Source organism: Lineus longissimus, chromosome 18 (assembly GCF_910592395.1).
Source record: "Lineus longissimus chromosome 18, tnLinLong1.2, whole genome shotgun sequence".
NCBI lineage: Eukaryota > Metazoa > Nemertea > Pilidiophora > Heteronemertea > Lineidae > Lineus > Lineus longissimus.
The window spans coordinates 10,600,400-10,622,404 of record NC_088325.1 but is presented as its reverse complement, the minus strand read 5'-3'; the positions used below and the strand labels follow the sequence as shown (position 1 = coordinate 10,622,404).

General features: G+C 42.6%; 3 protein-coding genes across 5 annotated transcripts; 1 reads left to right on the top strand and 2 right to left on the bottom strand.

The window, feature by feature from the left end:
* Positions 1-373: 373 nt before the first annotated feature.
* LOC135502297 (uncharacterized) lies at positions 374-3,267 on the bottom strand. 2 transcript variants are annotated; one of them, XM_064795008.1, is made up of 4 exons: positions 3,150-3,267; positions 2,223-2,511; positions 1,135-1,244; positions 374-901 (listed from the first exon to the last, which is right to left on the bottom strand). In XM_064795008.1, the coding sequence occupies exons 1-4, from the start codon at positions 3,202-3,204 to the stop codon at positions 792-794; spliced, it is 564 nt and encodes a 187-aa protein (XP_064651078.1). In that variant the 5' UTR covers positions 3,205-3,267; the 3' UTR covers positions 374-791. The 2 variants fall into 2 exon arrangements, with proteins under 2 accessions (XP_064651078.1, XP_064651079.1); XM_064795009.1 differs by lacking the exon at positions 3,150-3,267 and adding an exon at positions 2,993-3,075.
* Positions 3,268-7,316: 4,049 nt separating this feature from the next.
* Positions 7,317-10,603, top strand: LOC135502296 (uncharacterized). The gene is made up of 4 exons (XM_064795007.1): positions 7,317-7,440; positions 7,792-8,008; positions 8,314-9,383; positions 9,675-10,603. Exons 1-4 carry the CDS (start codon positions 7,378-7,380, stop codon positions 10,008-10,010), a joined length of 1,686 nt encoding a protein of 561 aa, XP_064651077.1. The 5' UTR covers positions 7,317-7,377; the 3' UTR covers positions 10,011-10,603.
* A 1,536-nt stretch (positions 10,604-12,139) lies between these two features.
* LOC135502295 (sodium-dependent phosphate transport protein 2B-like) lies at positions 12,140-21,941 on the bottom strand. 2 transcript variants are annotated; one of them, XM_064795005.1, is made up of 8 exons: positions 21,594-21,941; positions 16,331-16,487; positions 15,898-16,029; positions 15,296-15,439; positions 14,595-14,786; positions 14,321-14,439; positions 13,575-13,779; positions 12,140-13,277 (listed from the first exon to the last, which is right to left on the bottom strand). In XM_064795005.1, exons 1-8 carry the CDS (start codon positions 21,651-21,653, stop codon positions 12,373-12,375), a joined length of 1,914 nt encoding a protein of 637 aa, XP_064651075.1. In that variant the 5' UTR covers positions 21,654-21,941; the 3' UTR covers positions 12,140-12,372. The 2 variants fall into 2 exon arrangements, with proteins under 2 accessions (XP_064651075.1, XP_064651076.1); XM_064795006.1 differs by lacking the exon at positions 21,594-21,941 and adding an exon at positions 17,206-17,801.
* Between the last annotated feature and the right edge of the window lie 64 nt (positions 21,942-22,005).

Here is a 22,005-nt window from a genome sequence, read left to right as displayed (position 1 = left end):
CACTTGTTATTGTAAACTGTGCTTCTGTAATAGGCCTAGTCCCCTTCTGGGCCCCACTAATCTTGACTTAGTAAATTCTAGCAAAGACCAGTTAATCGAGTACCAACTGTATATCCAGGTTAAGCATTTGTCTCAAAAAGACGTCAAGTTAAATGCATCCAATACCTAGGCAACGGAAATACTGTATACCCAGTGAAATCGCATCGATTCAGTGCATTCGCTTCGCCAAGACATCCAGTTGCATCGCATTCGAAACCTTCGCATCAGCAATAAACTGGATCCAATGCGTTCGCAGCGGAATAAAACAGTGTGTGTTTTGGGGGCAGTAAAAAATAACTCTTCGCTTCTTCATACGCTTTATTTCTGCTGCAAAACAAAAAAAACAATAAAAATACTTTGTAAGAATAAAGCATGGTAGGCACAAGGGCCTTACTTCACTAGAGCGTTCCCGCTGCGGGCGCTTCCTTGGGAAGACTACAGACCATTTCACGATAAATAGACACTCAGATTTCTGTGACTTGACGCAGAAAACGCCGCAGTCAAACAAAGTCAACTTTCGAAGTTCGTTGTAACTGAAGATGCTCACTTCGCCAGAATCGTGACTTTCCTCGACTGACTAACACCACCCCAACCCACTACTACACCCCACTGACAACACACGTATGTTGACAATGGGGGTAGTCGTGGGGGCTGTGGGGGCTATTTAGCTCTTATCCTCAAGTGAACGCGCGTGGCTCTTTGTAAACAGGGTGGATTTGGGTGCCCAATAACGACGGCTACTTCGAAAATCCTTATGGAGCACCAGCAAATGGCTTCCCGGGATTCTGGGCTTCGTCCGAACCACGATCGCGGGATGGTGGCTGTCGGTGAACTTGATCGATTTGCGTATTTCTCATCTTCACTGAAAGAAAGCAAAATATTGTCACTCTCCATTCGGAAACAACTCCACCACGTTGTTCGCCAAACACAGTCAATATCGGTAGGATAATCAAGTTCAGAAGGCACATCCGCAGAGACGAAGGGCCCTCGCAGCTTTGCGTTGGCCCTTGGTTCTATCTAAAATTTGGTTTTCAAGCCGCAGTGCAGGCGCCTGACTTGGTAACCCACTTTTGATCGGAGAAAGGTTCTACCTACTTGGTTGGATCTTTCTAAGTTTCCAAGGTGCTGACCAACACATCGCTACGGGGATGATGATGACGAGAATCAAACACACGATCCCGCCAATGATGCCGCCGGCTAGTTTGCTGAAGCAGAAGATAAACTGATTATCAGGAGCACTACACTCTTAGAAATAAAGCTTTTTCAGCTTCTGAGAAAGCTTGAATGGCTTAGAGCTAGACTCGAGGTCTACATGTTCTCTAGACAGGATGCTGGAGAGGGGGACAGAGAGATGAGACGGTACCAAGTGTCACCTGCGAGGGACCCGTAGACAGTTGGCCACACAACTGAAGACAGGAGCCATGACACGGAGGGCGCTGGTGGCCTTGTTGGAGGGAGAAGGGCCAGTGATATATCCAGAGCCTCCACTTCTCCGATGTCTACACACTACACAACAACACGGTTTAGACACTTTCACCAGTCTCCTCCATTCGCGCGGCGTGGAGGGTCGATGTTCCCTAGACTTTTAATGGCTTTTCGACCAACACAAATATCCACTCCGGAGAGTTTTTTTGTTAGAAAACACCCACTTTGCTGGGAAACCTCTACGGGTGCATATTTGGGTTGGTCGCTAAAGAATTTGACGTGTTTCAGAAGCTCAAAAACCTTTATTTCTGAGTGGACCCACTTGAGGCCATCTTCGAATTCATCTCGGAACCGTTCGGGAATTCCGGTGGCTAAGAATAAGGGCTTGGCCGAGTATCGCAGTATTTTCTGTGGGGTCCTCTACGCTCTATATATATAATCAGTTTATGACATAGGACCTTTCACAGGATTCTGTGATTCTTTCTTAGTATATGAATAGGTTCGAGACACGGCCAAATGATCAGTACTGATCATCGTTTCCTGGAGTTCCCGTCCACCCCTACCAACGCGGCGACCAACGATTTTCAGCCATTGCGTATCGTCCGAATTAAACTGGAATCGCACCACTGAGCATTTGAGTTTCAGACTTCAAGACCCTCTCAATCCACTAAAGAATTCAATGATATTTTTTCCCTATCCTATCTATCTTTCAAAAACATAAAATAATCATTTTTACTGTTTTAGTCATTTATACTTGCCTTATTGGCGAATGGATGCCGCATCCAAACTTAGCGCAATAGTCACAGCAGGAATAAAAGAGTCCAGGTCCATAATACTCAGTATTTGATGCACAGCAGTAGGAGTATGTTCCGTAGCAGTAGAGCGTGGACGAAACGAGAGTGGGACATGTGGTCACCGCCGTTCCCCTCAGTCCGCAGCACGTCGAGTGCGAGTTGTATTTATTATAACAGCATGATGTTTCGGAGAAGCACGTCTGGTATTCTCCTGCTTTAGATTCGCATTTCGTGTGGGGGTAGTCACACAGACCTAGCAAATATAAAGCAGATTCTTTGACCTAGAGTTCTTCTCCAGGTTTATGGCTACCGGGGGCATTTGATGAAATGTGGATGACTCTCGGCAAAATGAACCGGTCATTTCGAAGGTTCAAGTGCTCTATTCGTCTAAAAGAATTGAATATTTCCGAATAATAGAATCAAATTTTGAAATTGGTAGAAGGAACATGAACTCATGACGCCCGTCCCCTCTATTCTTTTCCAAACACCCTTTCCCCTCTTTCCTTTTTCCTACCAGTCCTTCCCTTCTTTTATTTCACCCGTTTCCCAATTTCCTATACTTTCCTACCATTCCTTCCCATTTTCCTATATTTTCATTCGACCACTTCCCCCTCTTTCCTATAGTTTCCCACCTTTACACCTACTTTCCCACTTTAACATAATTTATAATAATCGCCCTTCTCCACTTTTCTTTATTTTCCGACATCGCCTACCCTTCATTGCCATGCACTTACTTTCCATTCGCTCCTTCTCCTCTTTGCTATACTTTCCTACAATTCATTTCCATTTTCCAATACATTCCTTCGCTACCACCCCATCCCATCATTCCATAATTCCCTGTTACAAGGAACACAACTGAACTGAAACAGATGATGACCACGACAAGCTCACCTTCTTGGAAGTAAACTGTAAGTACAGAAATTAAGTAGAGGACCTTCATTTCCATTGGAACTTTCCCACTAACGCTTCGTCTATCACACAGTCCATGAAGGCCTACTATCTCTTCGATATTTAGATTTATTCTTAATCCTCTATTAAGAACTTAGATTATCAAACCACCAGCTGAATTGAAATTCCGAATTAAAAAGCGTTCTCTTTTATAAGCGCATATTAGCCTACAACAACATGTTTTCCTTTCACTGTTGTTCTAAGCATTTTAGAGAACTTGCATATTTTACGAGTATTTCGTCTCGAGGCACTGATGCCTCGAAGGCGCCCCCAAGGTAGGAAGACTGCGAACGACCCATTCCTTAGGAAAACTTGGCATTTGTAAATCGACCGACATCCTTTGGTGCCCAAGAAGTCTCCGAAATCATTGAATTTGTCCTTGACCTGACATAAAAAGATTTTTAAATTCATATGAAAAATGTTTTATTGACACTTTCAAAAATGTTTACTTTTCCGCAGACAGGCCTGTGCATCGCGCGAAGTATCATTCCCCGGTGTAGGTATTGTTCCGCCATCATCATTATGGGCAATTTCACTGCAGGTGACATAGCTAATTTCACGGTCACTTGCATTAACATTGTACCAGGATTTCAGGGCTAAATGATGAATAAGGAAGATCTTCATCCCGCATGCAATTACCGCCTCGCAACACTTGCGAAAATCATCAGCTTTCGTGTGAAGCTACGTGTGTCGGCGCATAGTGGCGAACAGAAGTATTACCCTCCTGGTCGTCTATATTCCTCGCCCCGTCCAACTGGTCCCTTTAATAACAACAGCTGTGTTTGTTCAGCAGCATATTCCATATTGGTTTATAATCAAGACATGCTGGCAGAGGAGAGAATATTGCAACACATTTTGTCAGGAAGGGTCATTGGACGTTAGCATTCACGGGTGCACTATTTCATTTACTTGAAATTAACTGATCAATTGGAGTACCGAGGCTCACGGATTAAGCAGAGAGATTCACAGGATATGGTCCAAATTAATAACGCACATCGGATCTTTAGCGCACCCTATCCCGGAACGAAAATTTATATGAAAAGAGATCTTCAACAGACTTCATTTTAATCTAAAACAACATATATTGGAAAAATGAGTAAGGCAGAAGCGGAGGTTTCCGGCGCATCGAAGAGGGATCGTGCCATCTTTACAGACAGCGATGATCTGACCTTAGATCAAGACAAACTTACGGGAGCAGAGGATGAAAACAAAAATACACTGTAAGTACAGTCGCGTGAACTTTAACATCATCGCAAATGGTCTCCTCATATGCGGATTTTTCCAGGTAAGCTGGTGCATCAGTTGGTCCACCGAATATTGCAGCAAGTAGCCTCACCGTGGGCGATCAAAGCAGTGAACCGGACTGCCTAATTTCGCGCTTAGAACTCTGGCCAATTTTACACATCACTCAGTGGCGCTTGTTATTTATGAAAATGACTTAGACTTAGACTGAAATCATAATGTGTACTATTTGCTTTCAGATATGTGACGCTGGCACTCTTAACATCCAATGTATCCCAGCTAAGGCAGTTAGCCTACTCGAAGAATAAATATGTGTTCTCGGTGTGGGTGCTGCTTGTTACGCTGACTTCACTATCAATCGCATTACAACTTACTCTGAAGGGGATTATACTCTGGTTGGTAAGTACAGAGACACCCATTACGTTAGTGTGCCCCTTGCATCGCAGTCAGTAGAAATACGCCATCTCTTGTCATTAAACCAAAACCGATCAATCAAAGTATCATTAAAACATTTCATTTTCATTACAGGCGACAGCTAAAAGAGCCATCCAGAAGAAAAAGGAATTAGACAAAGGATTTCTAAAAATCACCCAAGACGATCCGCGGGCTGAGGCAAAGAGGGAGGTACACAGAGACATATTCAAAAAATGGATGTTTTGCACAAATTCCATTGGGTTCATTTCCAATGCTTTAGTTGTTTTGAATCTATTCATTACGGCGCTCATTAATGTTGATGACCAGCCCAGTGACTCTATGGCGGGAACCACGTCGGACCCTACGCCAAGATAGGGGAATTTAAGACCTCAAAAAGGCCGAAGAGGACTTCTTAAGTGAAACTACTTTTGCATCTGACAGCAAAAATACGATGGCAAGAAATGGATGTTTTGCATGAATTATTTCCAGTGCAGTGGTTTTGGATCTTGTCGTCACGGGTCAATTTATGCAAGTATCAATTCGTGTCTTGTCCCCCCCCCCCCCCTCCTCAAGGGTACGACACCTTATCACCCTATAACGACATCTTAAGGCTCAAGCATCACCCTTTTTTCACCAATGCTACTTTTTCTTTCGTCAAGACATCACCATCAACAATATATCAGTTATCACCGTCATATAAAGTAACCGAACTAATTTTACTGGGTAAGGCTGTATGTTCGACAAGACATCGACACATTAGCATCCTTATTCTTTCCAGCTTCGCCAAATTTTCACTAAAGGAAAAATAAATACTACTCAAGCATCGGCAAAGATTAGTGGTGATAGCTTAACTACCCTTGAGGAGGGGGGGGGGGGGTACAAGAAACGAATTGATACTTGCATTAGTTGGTGTTGTTCGTCGGTCCTACAAACTCTCCCTTAGTTTCTTCGTACTAAGCGTTGTTTCTTTAGACCCTTCTAACACCACGCGAATTACTTTACTTACATTCTTAAGCTTTATACCATATGGTGTCTTATAGAAAGATAAAAATCGATTTTCCTGACGTACATGATGTTGTCACCTTCGTCACCCGACACTGCTCTCGCCTCATGACGCCAGGACACTACTTTACCTCAACTAAATCCAGAAAATCAAGCTGGAAGTCAATTCATGAATTGATGCAGTATATCAAAAATCGAAATAAACTTATTTTCTCAAAAGATTTTGTAGCTTTAGAATTGCTTTCAATGGTAATTGCATCACATCACTTCTATAACAGTACATACAGTACAACTGTTACGACATTTTGTCAAGGGTAAGTTGAGGTCATTAGATGCTTTACGCCAAAGATTATTTCGCACGACCAACATTTCGGCCTACATTTTACATTTTTTCGGGCGGTGAAAATGAACCTATTCATTTCCTGTTGTCCGGCGTAGATCAGTAAGCTAGACTCGGTCTGATGTACATGTGAAGCATAGCGCCTGCAATAAATGTTCCATTCAGAAGTCGTGTATGAGTTGATGATGATGCATCGATTGCTTTGATTGCTTTGATACCGACTGCGGCTCGGTAAGGGTATTACGAAGCTTTCAGTTGAGCTAATTGGATGCTCTACGTTAACCCAGCCGAGTTGTCGGTTAGTTGATGTTCATGGAACCAGAGGGTATCCTAGGTATTCCAAGCACGCTGAGGGGTGTATCACAGCAGAACACGTTGGCGATCCTGCACCACGAGACCATCATTTCGTGACCTCATCACTCGCAACACGAAATCAGCCAATTTCTCTCAATTGCTCTGGGCCTAGGATACCAGAATACCTGTGCTTGCAAGCCTGACGATCTGCGCAGTGTAAGTGTTACAACCTGCATAACCCATTGGGGATCGTCTCAACGTATAGATCATATCAAAATAGATTTAAGCCAAGAGGAACTTTTTTCGTATGGAGAGGGATTTCAGTGAGAGGTTCAGATTTTGATCCGAGAATGAGAACGAGGTGACTTTTTTCTCCAGATTTTCGGTTCGCTTTCGGATCAAAATCTTAACCTCTCTGTTGTAAAATTTCCATTTTTTTAACTCTCGAGCTCGACTCTTGTTTGCCTTGTTTAAGGTCTTCAAATTCTTCAAAGGTCTCCAAAGTAGCTTTTTATAAGCTCAAAATGACCTCAGAACCTGAGCCGGCTTCCGAGCTTTCCAATGTCGTTTTTTTCAAAAAAAAACATGTCCGTTGTGGGGTTTTTTATAGGCAACGCCACCGATAAATCGATAGAAATGGCTTAACTTGGGCACCAGATCAAAATGGGCAGCGGAAATAACCGAATCGCTGAAAATATTGATGGGTTTTCTGTTAGATTCTTCTTTCTATTATGAGACGATATATATAAGTAGGCCAACAGGTAAGCCAATTAGTCATGGAATACACATTGTACCAGTATATACGTTAAGAAGCAGACTGATAATAAACAACAACAAATACCTACTTTTTGGTTCAGACCGCTAAGATTTCAAATCAGAATGGTTGCCGATCAATTTTTTGGAGGATTTCTGTACCTGGTGCTCGCATTTGCAGTAAATTCGGTGAGTAGATATTTTATCATTAGAGTGTTTATGGATATTCGGCAGATAGGCAAAAATAATTCGTTCAGCATCAGTATAACCTTCAAAAAGTAGGGAGACAGTTAAAACGTTTTTGTTTTTGTTTTTTATTTTGTTGGGCTCTCATACTGCCACTCATGTAGGTCACTCCACGAGCGATTTTTCTATTATACCTGCAGAATTCTCACATACCCAAAAACTAAAAACACGAAAACGTGTCGATCACTGCAGTAGAACTTCTCTATTATCGTGTTATGTATATATTTGGTAGTGAACTTGTATTTGTCTCCTGCTGCCATTTTATCTTATCCATTCCTTTCTGTCACAATTTAGGCAAATGCACGTGATGAATGTAATCCTCAACGTGAAATCGATCTGGGGACAGTCCGACCTGGCCTTAGCCCGTATCCAGGACCCAAAGCTGGAAAGGACTTCTGGGCATGGATTAACATCGGCAGTCCATATCAACCGAGAGCCACCTGGAGGATAAAGAAACACGCCACGGACAGCGTGTCGAACCGGACAAGTGTATTCTATGTGCCCTACTCTCGTAAGTTTATATTTACGCAGCGAATTTCTGAGACAATAAAAAGAAATCGTCGTGGACAAACAAGGAATATAGCATCTCATCTCTCAGAATCAAACTCTGATAGCTTGCGCATCTTATGGCATTTCATTGTTAACTATGTCGCTTAAAGGCTTGTCTTTTTGGCTATAGCCCTTTGTTCAATCTTGTGTGTATTTTCGATTTCAATAAAGAACGATATACTAGTGTATATGCTTCAAAGGCTTGTCTGGTTCAAACCAACTAGTCATGTAGTATTACATCACCATATATTTTCTTCTGTTTTTCAGATGACGGCAGTGATTTCAAGGATGAGGCTGCCTGTTCAAGGGGCATATATATGGGTCAAAACTACGCATTATACTGCATTTTTGAAGGGTCTTACGTGCCTGATCATATCGACGATGTCCATCTGTCTGTTAACTTCAAGACCCCCTGCAATGAGGTCAGAATATCTGCGAAGCTAACCGCGTGGATTGAAATGGGCGGAATGAAATTGCCAACACTTGTAGGCCTACCCGAGCGAAATATCGAATTTTACAACAGAAGGACCAAAATTAATGTCACAGTCGGATTGAAACTGAATGCAAGTGATATGCACATCGCCAACTTCTCCGAACAACCGGATGTTGTAAGTGAAAAGAAAAATGGCCGCAATAATCACCCAGGTCGGTCTTTCTCTCGTGTTTTTGCAACGACATGGAAGGGAGAACACCTGAGTTATAATCGGGACGGTGTGAGAGGATATTCTGGGAAATTTGAACTTACTAGGAAAGAAGGCAACGTTGGTCTTGAATCCCTGCTTGCTCGGTATCACTGGACTATCAACATTGGTGCGCCTGCTCGGAGCTCTTTTACCATCGAGACCTTCAGCCAATTCGCGCTGCAAAGAACTGCGGACCCAAGGCCAGCAGTGTGGATAGACACCGAGGAGAGAGACAGCAGCTTGATAAGAAAACTTACCGAGGATGAAGAGGGGACACTGTTATTACCACTTGTTGTCCAGAAAAACTCAACTTACCCCCTGACCTTCGTTTGCTGGGGTGAACACGCACTTGGAAGACCCAATATTACAGTGCACAGAAAATCCGAAGAGACTGGTCGGTGGAAGAAAATACGCAGAGACGCAGACTTCTATAATGGTCAAGAATATCTAAATGAACACCTTGGTTACTCGCAGTTCAACTATTACGCTATCGACCCAATGATTTCTATTGGTGAGAGCGCCCTCTATAAGTGCAAGGCAGCGTATGGAGGCGTCGTTGCGCGCAAGATCTTTAAGGTTATAGTTGTGGAGAGAATAGATGTTACCACGCCGAATCAGTCCCCGGTTGCTTTGGATGACGCCGCATTCAACCAGGTAGGTGGTATGAAAAACCTACTTCTTTTATCTGCTACTTGTCTAGAAAAACACGTCATAATTTCAGTTGAGGGCCGTGTGCCAAATCGAAAAGTGGCTTTAGTTTTTGAATTAGTGACAACGTTTCGGGAGCAAGGTAAAAATGCTCTAACCGTGATAAGAGAGGTGTCTATTTCACATAAGACAAGAGTGTCCGCAAAGTAGTTGCTGCCGACCCAGACATGTTGGCAATGGAGAAAGCTTCTGAAACTACGAAAACATCTTCAGCAGTGCTTCACTTCACTTTTTCAGGATTTCCGTTTCACATGTAACGCCAGCGAACCAGGTGCAAAATACGAGTTCTATTCGACCAACTACTTCAATGAGTTGGTCTACGGTTCTTCTATGGATCATGATCCCCATAATGAACAAGTACATGCCTCAGAGCATTTCACCATCACGGAGTCAGAAGGCATCGCTCACTTGGACATCAGAGCTGGATACGAACCCACACCTGCGCTGCATAGGGGCCGCTCATTCAGGCTCGTCTGCGTGGCCAAGGGGAAGTTCACATCTGGGGCAGCTTACGTGGATTTTGTGTCGGAAATTGAACGGCGCGTGGGTACAGTTCATCGCCGGAAGGTTTAGAATGAGGTGGCCTGACCCTAGAAGAGTCGACAAGGGTGAAGAACAGGGCTCGATCGTATACCGACCGCGGTATCCTGCTTAAAGGGAACTGGAACCGCCGAGCGATTTATTCAACTTTTCGACTTTCACCGCCCGAGAAAGTCAAACTTCCAACTTCCTATTCGAGTTCAGATTTGTAGCTCCGCCCCCAGTGCCCGAGCATGCGCAGTTCAATTTGTTATTATTGAGAATCATGTGAGAATCACGTGAGTCATGCGATCTTTCATTCATGAGTTTTCGTAGTAAATTCCATAGTAGTGACGTCACTCAATGATTGACAGCTAGGCGCCATGTTTCATTCATGCCTCGTTCTGATCACCCGATACGCGGGAAATGAAAACGAGGTCATACGAACTGGCTTGGCGGTTTCAGTTCCCTTTAACGTATCATTGAGTTATATCACAAGATGCAATCGATGGTATGAACTGACTTATATGCAGTACTGTCAAAAACATGAACACTAAATACGCTTTCTATGTACAATTATTTTAATATGAAGACTTAAGATAGTGATAGTGGTATACTATACTTCTTTAAAATGACTCTAAAAATATATTCCTTTGGGTGTTTGACACCATTGGGAAGTGGTCTGTATAATCTATACTTGGGGGTTAAACAAATACTATTGTCACCCCCGTCAGACCAAACGCACCAATGCCAGTAGATGGAAAATCTTTCTGTGTAAAATATCAGGCTAAGATATCGCAATTTAGTCCAGTAATGGTGAGCTAAATTTGTAACGGCGAAGAGTCTGGAGTAATTTGACTCATAAAAAGAACAAAATTCGCAACTGTCCAGTTACTCCGGACGACTTTACTTTTACAACTTTATTAACCCTGGAGCTAAAACCACTGGACCGAATCAAGATATCTTGGTGTCATTTTTCTTCAAGAAAGATAGTCCATACACTGGTTCACATGTTTAGTGTCTACGTGAGTTGGAAGTATGTGTCACCATTTATCACATAGGACGATTCGATGTTTGGCCCGGTTTCCAAAAGTGAATTTCGTCAAACACTTTTATTGCACACCTCAACGAGGTGAACATTCTGTTGAGCTAAAATCTTTGAAAATTGTGTCTGGTATACATGTAGCTAAGAGTGAATTTCGTCAAACACTTTTATTGCACACCTCAACGAGGTGAACATTCTGTTGAGCTAAAATCTTTGAAAATTGTATCTGGTATACATGTAGCTAAGAGTGAATTTCGTCAAACACTTTTATTGCACACCTCAACGAGGTGAACATTCTGTTGAGCTAAAATCTTTGAAAATTGTTTCTGGTATACATGTAGCTAAGAGTGAATTTCGTCAAACACTTTTATTGCACACCTCAACGAGGTGAACATTCTGTTGAGCTAAAATCTTTGAAAATTGTGTCTGGTATACATGTAGCTAAGAGTGAATTTCGTCAAACACTTTTATTGCACACCTCAACGAGGTGAACATTCTGTTGAGCTAAAATCTTTGAAAATTGTGTCTGGTATACATGTAGCTAAGAGCGAATTTCGTCAAACACTTTTATTGCACACCTCAACGAGGTGAACATTCTGTTGAGCTAAAATCTTTGAAAATTGTATCTGGTATACATGTAGCTAAGAGTGAATTTCGTCAAACACTTTTATTGCACACCTCAACGAGGTGAACATTCTGTTGAGCTAAAATCTTTGAAAATTGTGTCTGGTATACATGTAGCTAAGAGTGAATTTCGTCAAACACTTTTATTGCACACCTCAACGAGGTGAACATTCTGTTGAGCTAAAATCTTTGAAAATTGTGTCTGGTATACATGTAGCTAAGAGTGAATTTCGTCAAACACTTTTATTGCACACCTCAACGAGGTGAACATTCTGTTGAGCTAAAATCTTTGAAAATTGTGTCTGGTATACATGTAGCTAAGAGTAGCAATACATGTACATACAATAGAACAGTCATCAATGTTTCACCAAAATGAGGCTGACACCAGAAAGTTATTTTTGTGTCGGAAGGAATGATAGAATTTAACCGAAATTTTACAAACAGAGTTGGCCATTTTTCAGGCCGATTCATTGACAAAATGTTAGGAGAACCCTTATGATTTGAGTAATTGTAAGATATTGATAAGAAACTAAGCATATTAAATAAAAACATTATAAAAACACACCGTTATTTTCAGGCTTCGTCAGAGCGACGTGAACCAATATTTGCTTTGCACGAAGTGGCAGAATTTTGCGTATCGAGCAACAAAGTGCAGGGCTATAGATAACGAAACACAGAATCTTAAAACCCGACGCGTTCCCCGTACATTTTTTAACAAAACACAAAATGACGCTTCTCCCAGAACTGTCACATATGCGTTTCAAAAGAATAGGCCGAGTTTTCCAGCCCTCCTTTCTCGTTTTCATCAACAGACAGCTCTACGCCATTTTCCTCTTGTTTACACGACTTGCAACACGCGCACATCCGTCTGAACACTCTGTCTAGTGGTGCAAGCGACCTCAGCGGTTCCGGTAGCCATTTCCATGTTCGCATTTTCACCGGCAGACATGTTGGACGTTTGTTTTGAATGAGTTTGATTATCAAGATCACTATGGCTAACAGGGCGAAAGGAGCGCAGACGGCTAGTAAAATGTACCATCCAGCAAGAGACAGTCCAAATACAAGCGCTGGGAGGCAGAAGAACATCATTATTAAGTAGACCACCGCGAACCAGCGATATTTTGCCGTCTCGTTTCCCAGGAACATCGCCATCTTTATGGGGATCTGCCTCATGAACGGCACGGGGTACCAAATGAGAATGCCCGTGATATTAAAAAACAAATGACAAAAAGCGACTTGCATGGCGTTGGGTAACGTTTTACCAGATGATGCTAAACTTGCTAGCATTCCTGTTGCTGTTGTGCCGATATTTGACCCCAAGGTCAACGGATACATCCGGTCGATGCTCAGAACACCGATCCCCACCAACGGGGTCAAGGTCGACGTGAAAATTGAACTCGATTGGACCAGAATTGTCAAGCCAGCGCCAAGTATAATGGCGATGTATCCGGTGAGGAAGCCTAATTTTCCCGGGAAATCGGAATTGACGAATTTCTTGAGAGCCTTTGCGATGCTTCCACGGAGCAGAGAGTTCAGCAGCTTGACGATCAGAACCAGGCATGCGCAGAGGATGAAGAGGGCTATGAAAAGTAAGATGGCGCCGATCGCCTCGTCACTCCATACTCCCGCTACGTTCATGAACATGAAGGGGCCTGGAAAAAGAGGTAGACATACATTGCGTTGTAAATGGCATGGGTAGAAATTAGGTCATTTACATGGCGCAAAAAAGTCCTGTACCGAGGCTCATTTCATGTGTATGTCCTTGCTGGTTTTGGCCCATCCCCCCCCCCCCCCCCCCCCCCCCATTGGAAGCGATTAGAAACTTGAAACTTGAAACGGAAGAAATAAGCATCGCATATCATTGCGACATTAGTAGTCCAACTCGTTTACTCTAGAGAAATCTAGCAGGAGTAGAAGCACCCGGAATACCTCACGATCACAATTCTTACATTTTTCGGACCCGATCTTGTGTTCGACCATGACCTCTTCAGTAAAGTTCAAGGTCATATTGAGGCCATTCACCTCGGTCAGATTGGTGACGGTCTGGTTCTCCATGCGATAGGTCGTGTTGTATTTGCACCAAATCTTTATTAGAGATGATTCCGAGGCTTCCTCGTCCCCTGAGGCTATTTTGGCAATACCTTGAGAGTCCACCTGAAATTCAATAAAGAGAACGTCTTTCGGTTTATCGGACGGAAAATGGATATTTCACGAACAATATTCTGAGACACTTAACAGGACAAGCCTCAAGTGATTCTTACTCCAGTAAACAATGGTTTTCTCTCTATTATCAACTTTTAATTAGCTATTTTCGATATTTGATCTGCAGATCTCAATACAGAGTCACTTGATGTAATGTTAATTCAATGCAGTGTGGTCGTGTTCATTGATAAATAAGTAAGCCTGACTATTGTCAACATATTTTGTTCTGCGAAAAGGACATCTCAGAATATGTCGTATTCTTTCAAGAGAATGACAAGTACATTTATACTATTGAATCGCTCTTATTGCCAAAAAATATAAAATCTAAGTATTAAAACTTCAATGAGTTCTATAGAATGACATTCTGGGCCTAGCTGCTCGAGCATGTTGATGTTCACCAACTTGGTGTTAAATCTAATCGACATAACTGGGAGAAAGAATGAGTTAGTTGTCTAACTGCTTTGAAGAATCGGGCGCTGTTGGCTAAATCTACCTTGACAATTAGCCGTGTGAAAGGTTTGGTAACTGCTTTGAGAAGTTCCTGTTTTCCTGACGTGTATGTTTCAAGTTCCATGCTGTTCACGATCGCCTTGGACAAACGATAAAGATATCCTAAAAGCAAAAATAATGGGATGTTAAAAGAATTTCATTTCAATTGACACACAACATGGAAACTATCAAATACTGGCAGAGAGGGTATGCCTGTGAATAGCATGTCTGCTTTCGAGAATGTATTCAAACGTCAGGCAAACGAAATGCCAACTTACCAGTCAGAACCTCAATGGGTAACAGGATGAGAACGGTCAGCCAGTTGAACATATCGTGGACAGTGGCGCCACCAAAAGCCCTCCTGAATTCGTTTTGATCCACAAGGTGGCCCATGGAGACAATGGTGTTGGTGACTGACGTGCCAATGTTAGCGCCCATGACGATGGGAATCGCCGTCTTTACGTACAAAACTGGAAACCAAACGATCGACTTTGAAATAAGATCACAAAAACAAAATTGATATGGTTCAGTGAATAGTTTTGTGATACACGTGTGTTATTCATTACCCAAGTTTGAGCGTCAATACTCCATAGATATTCATGATAAGGAATCCGGTGCATCCAGTTTGTGTAAACAATTGCAAGAATGCACGCTCTCCCACGCTTACTGTCGATGTTGTTGGTAGACAGGACAACAATATTTTCTCAATACAACTCCAATACACCTGCGCGGACTGTTGAACCTTCTCACAATAGCGTACATAGCGACATATTCAAAGAGCGTGACTATTTTGATAATAATCATGATATCTTCAAACCACCTTAATTCACGAAAACAACTTATTTGTGAGTTAGCACCGAAATGTGTTTTAAATTGCAATTTTAGTTACGAGTACTTGCAGTTTAGTCAAACGGAACCACGGTATATCCCGCCCCCCGAATTCGCTTCAAAATTCAGCAGATTGTGATCGTCTACTCACTATTGGCTGCTACCATGGTAACAACGATGCTGGTTGATGTGGATGAGCTCTGGACCAGGACTGTAGCTAAGACACCGACCATCAAGCCAGCAACTGGATTCTGGAGAAGCTCGTTGTCGGCGAATGCACGACCAGCAACTCGACCTGGAGGTGACAACAGAAACTACATTTTTCATTTACAGGCAGTTAACGAGGTACGCTAATGGCGGCTCAGGAAATAGAAATGCAGTTATTCACAATGCCGTAGTGCAGCTATTATGCATGCAAATTTGTTGAAACTTGGTATCTATAGTAGTTGTATAGCAGTCTGCACAACGGCAATGTGTTTTAAAACTACTATAAAACGCCATCTGCTGAGATGTTTGAAGTACTGTATTTCATTTTTTAGAATTATTAGATTTTGCACCAAAAACCAAATTTTATCCATTGGAATATCCTCATAAATATCTATTGTGTTATTTCATATAAGAGGAATCATATTCTTGACTGGTTTAGGTGAACTGACAACAGATTTGCGATTTTATGCCACTCATACTTCCATTTTTATTGGGCGATACAGTCCGAATTTTCGTGACTTTTCTTCATAATTTATCAAAACTTACCTCCCAACAGCTTGAAAGCCGAGCTGAGCACATCGAGAGAACAAATGAAGAGATAAAGGAACCCGACTAGTAGGAGAATCTTCCCGATGTAATGCCACAAAACGCGCACTACCTTCCCTTTTGTATCGAGTTCTGTAAACAAGGAAGTGAATAAATATCGGTTGCCGCTATGAGAGCATACTAAAGGCCTATCTCCATACAAGTGTCAAACGCGGCGTATATCGTCCGTGGTATTTGCTACCGCACATCACGTTACCAACAGAAAATGTCACTGTGCCAGAATAAAAAAGGCCCATACACAGCGTGAAACGCTTATGTGGACATAAAGTCCACAAAAGTGTTTCTTTCTAACCTGATGTGGCCAATAAATTGGCTGTCAATTTTCATTTCTGCGTCAAAGTACAGAGCGAACGCGGGAGAAGAAGAAGCTTACCAGCCCATGATTTGCCGGGGTCTTTCAGGGCGATATCATGAGTTGACCATGGATCCAACCCCTCCTCGAGCGGTATCTTTCCATTCGCTTTGTGATCTTTCTCGTCCGAGATGTCGACGGCAACATTGTCGACGCCGACGGGAGTTTTCGCGTCACCCTGAAAAATGGCATGATCTTCCTAAATATACAAATTCAAATTGAAATTCAAATTATACATGTACACGAATGTTTAAAAAACAGTAGTTTTGGCCTCGTTGAAAGAAACCCCTCTGTGACCCCTCCCGACATACGGATATAGGCCAATATGGATGTAACTTCTCCCACGGGGATGATGCCCATAGGAATGGGCATTTTGGGCATTTTAAAGATGTTTAAACTCCCCACGCGAAACCTGCGGCGTCCGAGTTTTAATGCCCTTGTCAGTTAAGGCCTGTCAAACCCCGAGAAATACGTTTCGTGGAGGTCGATGTTATCAAGCTCTGCCCTGATAACCCTTTGATAAGACAGTAGGATAATGAGAATTGCGGCCTAGGTGCGAGCGGGTGTAGACCGAGTATTGGGCCGAGTATTGAATTCTTTCAACTGTGAGGTATTAGGCCGGGGCAACTTCCGCGCCAGTGCGATTCACGTATCAGAAACTAAAGTGACTCCATTTTGCCAATCTAAGAAACACCAGAACTCATCCAAAACCCACAAAATTGTAATAATGTATTACCCGGAGGACATTGTCACCTCAGCATGGCCTCCGAAAACAGAATATTGTCCGATTTTTGGTGTTTGATAGGGTTCTGGTGTTCCCAAGATTGGCCAAATAGAGTCGCTACAGTTTCGCCTTTAAGAATCATAAACGAGCCATCTCCGAAATGGTAACTCACAATTTCTGAATCGATATTGTCACAAGGATTATCCATACTATCCTATCGCTATCAGCATTTTCCCAATACTTTAACATGGACTAAATTTACTGACGAAAATCCTTATATAAATACGGGGAACTTGAGATGAACGAATTCATTTGTACACCTTCGGGTATGATTTTATTCAAATGTTTGCTTATAAATTAAACACTTCATCATAAGTTTTTGGCGTTCGACGCCCGACTATTTTGCATATTAAAGGATTCTTTCCCGCCATTCAAATATCCCTCTCAAAAGCAAATAATGTCCCAGTTGTTGCCCTCTAATAAACACATCGTTGTCCGCATGGTCTGCCTCGAAAATAGTTGCTGGAAGCCACAATTCGCTAATCCCTTTGCTTTACATCCGTGATATTGACAAATCTGTGTCGATTGGCACTGTTTTCAGTTGTTCATCCCAAGATCTGAGTATGGCTAAGATTTGAGGATCATCTTTAAGGTGACCCGCGACTAATACACCGGCAAAATTGTCCGTCCACGGATAGTTGACGGTCGATGATAGTTGACGACCGATATATAGACGGCCCATCATAGATTCTATAACGTATTCCATCAACAATCCACTGAACACCCATGGACGTTCCATCCGCGGAGGTCCATCCATGGATAGCTGATGGAGATCATCCAATACTATCCATGGATGGCCCATGGATGGAACGTTCATGATTAACCCCCATCAACTATCCGTGGACGGAAACTTTTGCCTGTGTATTTGATTGTACATTGTACATGTAGGCACTCATGTCACTTTGGGGCTTGTTCAAAGATAGCCGAATTCCGGACAATGGGGTTAACAAAACCTCTATATTTACTTAAATTACTTCGTCAACACCCCAGGCAAGATTGTTTGCTGTCCATAAACAAAACATTTAGCGGCCCCCCCCCCCCGGCCTATAGTATATATTTAGACCTCTATTAGTCTTACATTAGATGTCGAACCTAATGCACGACTAACAACAGTTCTTTCGTTAATGTGGTCCGCAACGTTTGGGGCTCTGGGGCCGGATTCACAAAGCACTCTTAGTGACTTACGGGTCCGTAACATACTCTTAGATAACACTTAAGGAGTGAAGTGGTATTCACAAAAGATCCTTAAAATTACGCAAATACATAGTGAACTCTACGTGAGGTACCGGACCCATCTTAGTGTACACTTAGGGCATTTGGTAAGGCAACGCGCGCTAGAATTTATGGCGGCTGTAATATTTGCTGAAGAAGACGTCATCAGACGAGCTCTCCGTCGGGAACGGGTTTTTGGGATCGGTTGCACCCTCTTGATGAATATGACGACGTCGATTTGTTCAAACGGTACAGGATGTATCGGTGATGTGCCAGTCACATCAGCCAACCTAGTGTCTCAAGGGTTGTTTTACGAGTTTCTACGGTACTGGTGAGAAAGGCACAGCAATTCGTTTCATTCCCTCAGCCGGATGCCCAGGAACGTATTATTGAGGGTTTCTACTGCGAGCGACGCAGAATAATCAAAACATGTCAAACTTAATGTTAGTATTTTTTATCGGGCGGACCCAACCCCCTCCCCCATGATAAACCAAGCAACATATCAAATTCACGCCCTCATATTCTCGGAAAAAAATATTTAGCTACCTACATCTATCAAAGCCTTCAGAGCCAGACCATTTATTGCTCTTGGTAATGATAGAGAATAGCTAAAGCCTTTTCATAGGCCTATTGCCGGATGTATGAACACGCTTACTTACTTACTTTCCCTGTGTTTTCGGTAGTAGCATTTTTACCCGCAGTATCTACCCCACCTTCAAGGCCACACACAAGATCTACACCCACAAGCCAATGATCTTTTCTTCTGTACCGTTTAAACCATTGGCATTCTCATCACCACTATTCTCGCCGTCATCAGAAAATGGAACATTTCCTGTCACCTGCCTCTTTTTCATTTCGTCATACCTCTTCTTTTTTGCCATTTGCTTCAAGTCCTCCCACTTCTTCTCTCGTCCGGATGCATGGTGCAACAGAACATATCTTCTTAGTAATTGTTACGAACTCCCCCTGTGAGTTCAAGTGGGTTGTTGGTTCTATGCAAGATGCGACACTTCTGTGTATGAAGAAACTGAACGAGACTGGTTTTAAATGTAAACAAATATAAGTTTAATACAAAATATATACAGGAATTCTATTCAAGAGTCACCTCAGAATGAATTTTGGCGCGTGTCGATATTATTTCGTTTCGCGAAAGGGAGCAGACTTCGACACTAGCTGGATTTCGGCGCCAAGTTCAGAATATTGAGTAACCTCAGCATACAGGCTAGACACGCCTCGTGGCTTCCAGAATCATTCGTGCACGTGCAGCTATATTCGGTTCCCTCGTGGACGTCTCGTGACGCTCCCGAACCATTCTTTCTCGTACAGCATACTATTTCGTTTCGACCGTTGGCGGCACTCGGCCTCAGCACTGAGCTGGCTTCCTTGTACCCAGCCTAACTCCGGGGCTCCGTCTCAACGTTGCGAGCTTTTTCGTTTGCTCTCAATCACGTTCTGCTTTCTTGGCGTCACTCTCAAGTCTGCTCTCCCTGCGCTCCCTGTGCGCGCGGTATTTCAAGTTTCATAACACACCAAAGTTCACGTAACACAAAGTAATCAAATCTGAATTTGCCTGAAATCACTTCGTTATGCTGTTGCACCAGGTCAGTGAGTTTGTCGATTTCTTTCGGAGAGAAATTGTTTTTTCTGGGGCATTTTTGGGCCATTGTAATTGGGAAACGCCGTTGGAATGCCACGTGAGAAGTCTTCTGTACTGCCATGCAAACCCTTAGGACTTCTGTCATGATTGTGTATAAACATGCAATGCAATGAGCTGAAATACCTTTCCCTTTCATTACAAGAGACGTTTTAAAGTTTGCTATAGCAGGTTACGTGTGTTCACTCAGGACTTATTCATTCACTTTGCGTAAGCAATTGCTTAGATAATTCTTAGATAGCTTCATGAATAACACTTAGGGTTCCCTAACCTTTCACGTAAGTTCACCCTATGAGTGCTCTTAGAGTGATCTAAGATCGGAAATCTAAGAGTGCTTTGTGAATCAGGCCCCTGGTGTGCGAGCTACTGATTGGATTTCTATCATGTTTGGTATGCAGAGCACATCCGTGGTTTTATCAGAGTCTTTCAAAACAAATTTATTTGAAAGACTCTGGTTTTATTGATTCGGTTCGGTATTTCTGTGCAAAAAGCTAAGAAAATTTCTCATGTGAAGCCGAATGGTTATTTCGGGGAGGCTCCCAGGATAGACTAGTTTTGTTTCTGAATATTTATCAATCCTACTTACAGCACTAATTCTAATAATAATCACTTTCAACACGGTAGGTTTCCTATGATATGATATCTGATGGCCATTTGCATAGAATATCGTCTTATAAAAGCACTTTGAGATGGTCTAGTGCTGGTTACTAGAACTAACTTAGAACATAAGTTGATGGAGGCCAGAGACCTCTATTAGCCAGCGTGTACATTCTGTGTACATTTTAATGAATATAGGTTGGTGAAAAAAAGTACACCAAGGGTGCTTTAATTCCCACCAAATTTTATATGTGTTTTGAAGAGGCTTTTATCGAAATAATAGTAAAAATTCAAAACATTCCAATACCGATTGCCTGAGATAAATTGATTTGTGTACAGCATTGCCATCAAATCGTCACTCGCGGACTGATATGGGCCTATTAGAATACAAGTTCTAAACTGGCCAGTGAGACAATATTTCCTTAAATTAATTAACAAAAAGTATATCCCCGTTATGGCCTGGCTCTGTAGATTAAGAATCCACCAAAGATTGAAGCATAAATCCACTTTCACCCATCACAGTCATGTATTCACCACAGCTTCACAGTTCAGTACGGACGTGCCACATTTCCGCCTTGTGGATGAATACATGTCTCTGCCCTGGACACAGTTTTTTTTAAAAATCATTGAGATTGGTCGAGGAAACAATTGCACGCGCCTTCAAGGAGGCACTGCTGCATCCTGAGCTTCAGGGCGTTAAACTCGGTATCTACAGAGCTTATGTTATGTAGGCCTACGCAAGAGAGCTATAGAGGCCCTCACACCAGGCGGAGGAAGCCACTGCTGGCCACAACAAACAAGCAGCAAACAAAAGACCACACGGTTGCACACCAAATGTTCTTTTGTTCGTTGTGCCTATATTTAGGTTTGTTTTGGCTAGCAGTGACTTCCTTCGCCTGGTGGTGTAAAAGTGATTATGACCCTGGCATTCGAGGATGGCCTTGCTTATGCCCTTTCGATGAAGTGTGAGTGGATTCAGAGGAAAGGTTTGAGATGAAAATACATATGCAAATTAAAATGTATGAAATGTAACTTACCAACTCCAATTTTAGTTTAGCATCAGTAGAGTCAAGTGCATTAGCCGATTCAGGCGCCATTTCTTTTCTAGTCTATTTGAAAAATATGCCACAAAGAAACTGCTCGAAAATGGTTGTTCTTTCGTGGTTCTTGCCCTCGGGAGAGCGAACTCGAGAGAGTGCTGTGCTCCTGCCGGCCGGCAAATCCAACTGCATTGCATGCATGCAGTGCAGTGGATTGCCAAGATTAGGTCGGGTGGCTTTCAAGGAATAATGCGTCACTAGGCCGATATGTTTGTACCAGCAGGGTGTTGTTGTGCCAGCAATTAAACTTCCTGATTTGTTACAAAGGCACTGTTTGTATAAACAAGAACACTTCAAGGGCCATTGGCATTATCAAAAGCAATATTACCCAGCTATCGGCTGCCCAGTC

Bases quoted from the DNA above. Each gene is read 5' to 3' on its own strand.
- LOC135502295 (XM_064795005.1), bottom strand. From the start codon at position 21,653: ATGGCGCCTGAATCGGCTAATGCACTTGACTCTACTGATGCTAAACTA. The intron at 14,787-15,295 runs GTGAGTAGACGA...TTTGGTTTCCAG, and splicing joins TACCATGGTAGCAGCCAATA to TTTTGTACGTAAAGACGGCG. The intron at 13,278-13,574 runs GTAAGAATTGTG...CTCTTTTTCCAG, and splicing joins CAAGATCGGGTCCGAAAAAT to GCCCCTTCATGTTCATGAAC.
- LOC135502297 (XM_064795008.1), bottom strand. From the start codon at position 3,204: ATGGAAATGAAGGTCCTCTACTTAATTTCTGTACTTACAGTTTACTTC. The intron at 2,512-3,149 runs GTGAGCTTGTCG...TATATTTGCTAG, and splicing joins TACAGTTTACTTCCAAGAAG to GTCTGTGTGACTACCCCCAC. The intron at 902-1,134 runs GTAGGTAGAACC...GCTTTCTTTCAG, and splicing joins ACTTAGAAAGATCCAACCAA to TGAAGATGAGAAATACGCAA.
- LOC135502296 (XM_064795007.1), top strand. From the start codon at position 7,378: ATGGTTGCCGATCAATTTTTTGGAGGATTTCTGTACCTGGTGCTCGCA. The intron at 7,441-7,791 runs GTGAGTAGATAT...GTCACAATTTAG, and splicing joins TCGCATTTGCAGTAAATTCG to GCAAATGCACGTGATGAATG. The intron at 9,384-9,674 runs GTAGGTGGTATG...TCACTTTTTCAG, and splicing joins ATGACGCCGCATTCAACCAG to GATTTCCGTTTCACATGTAA.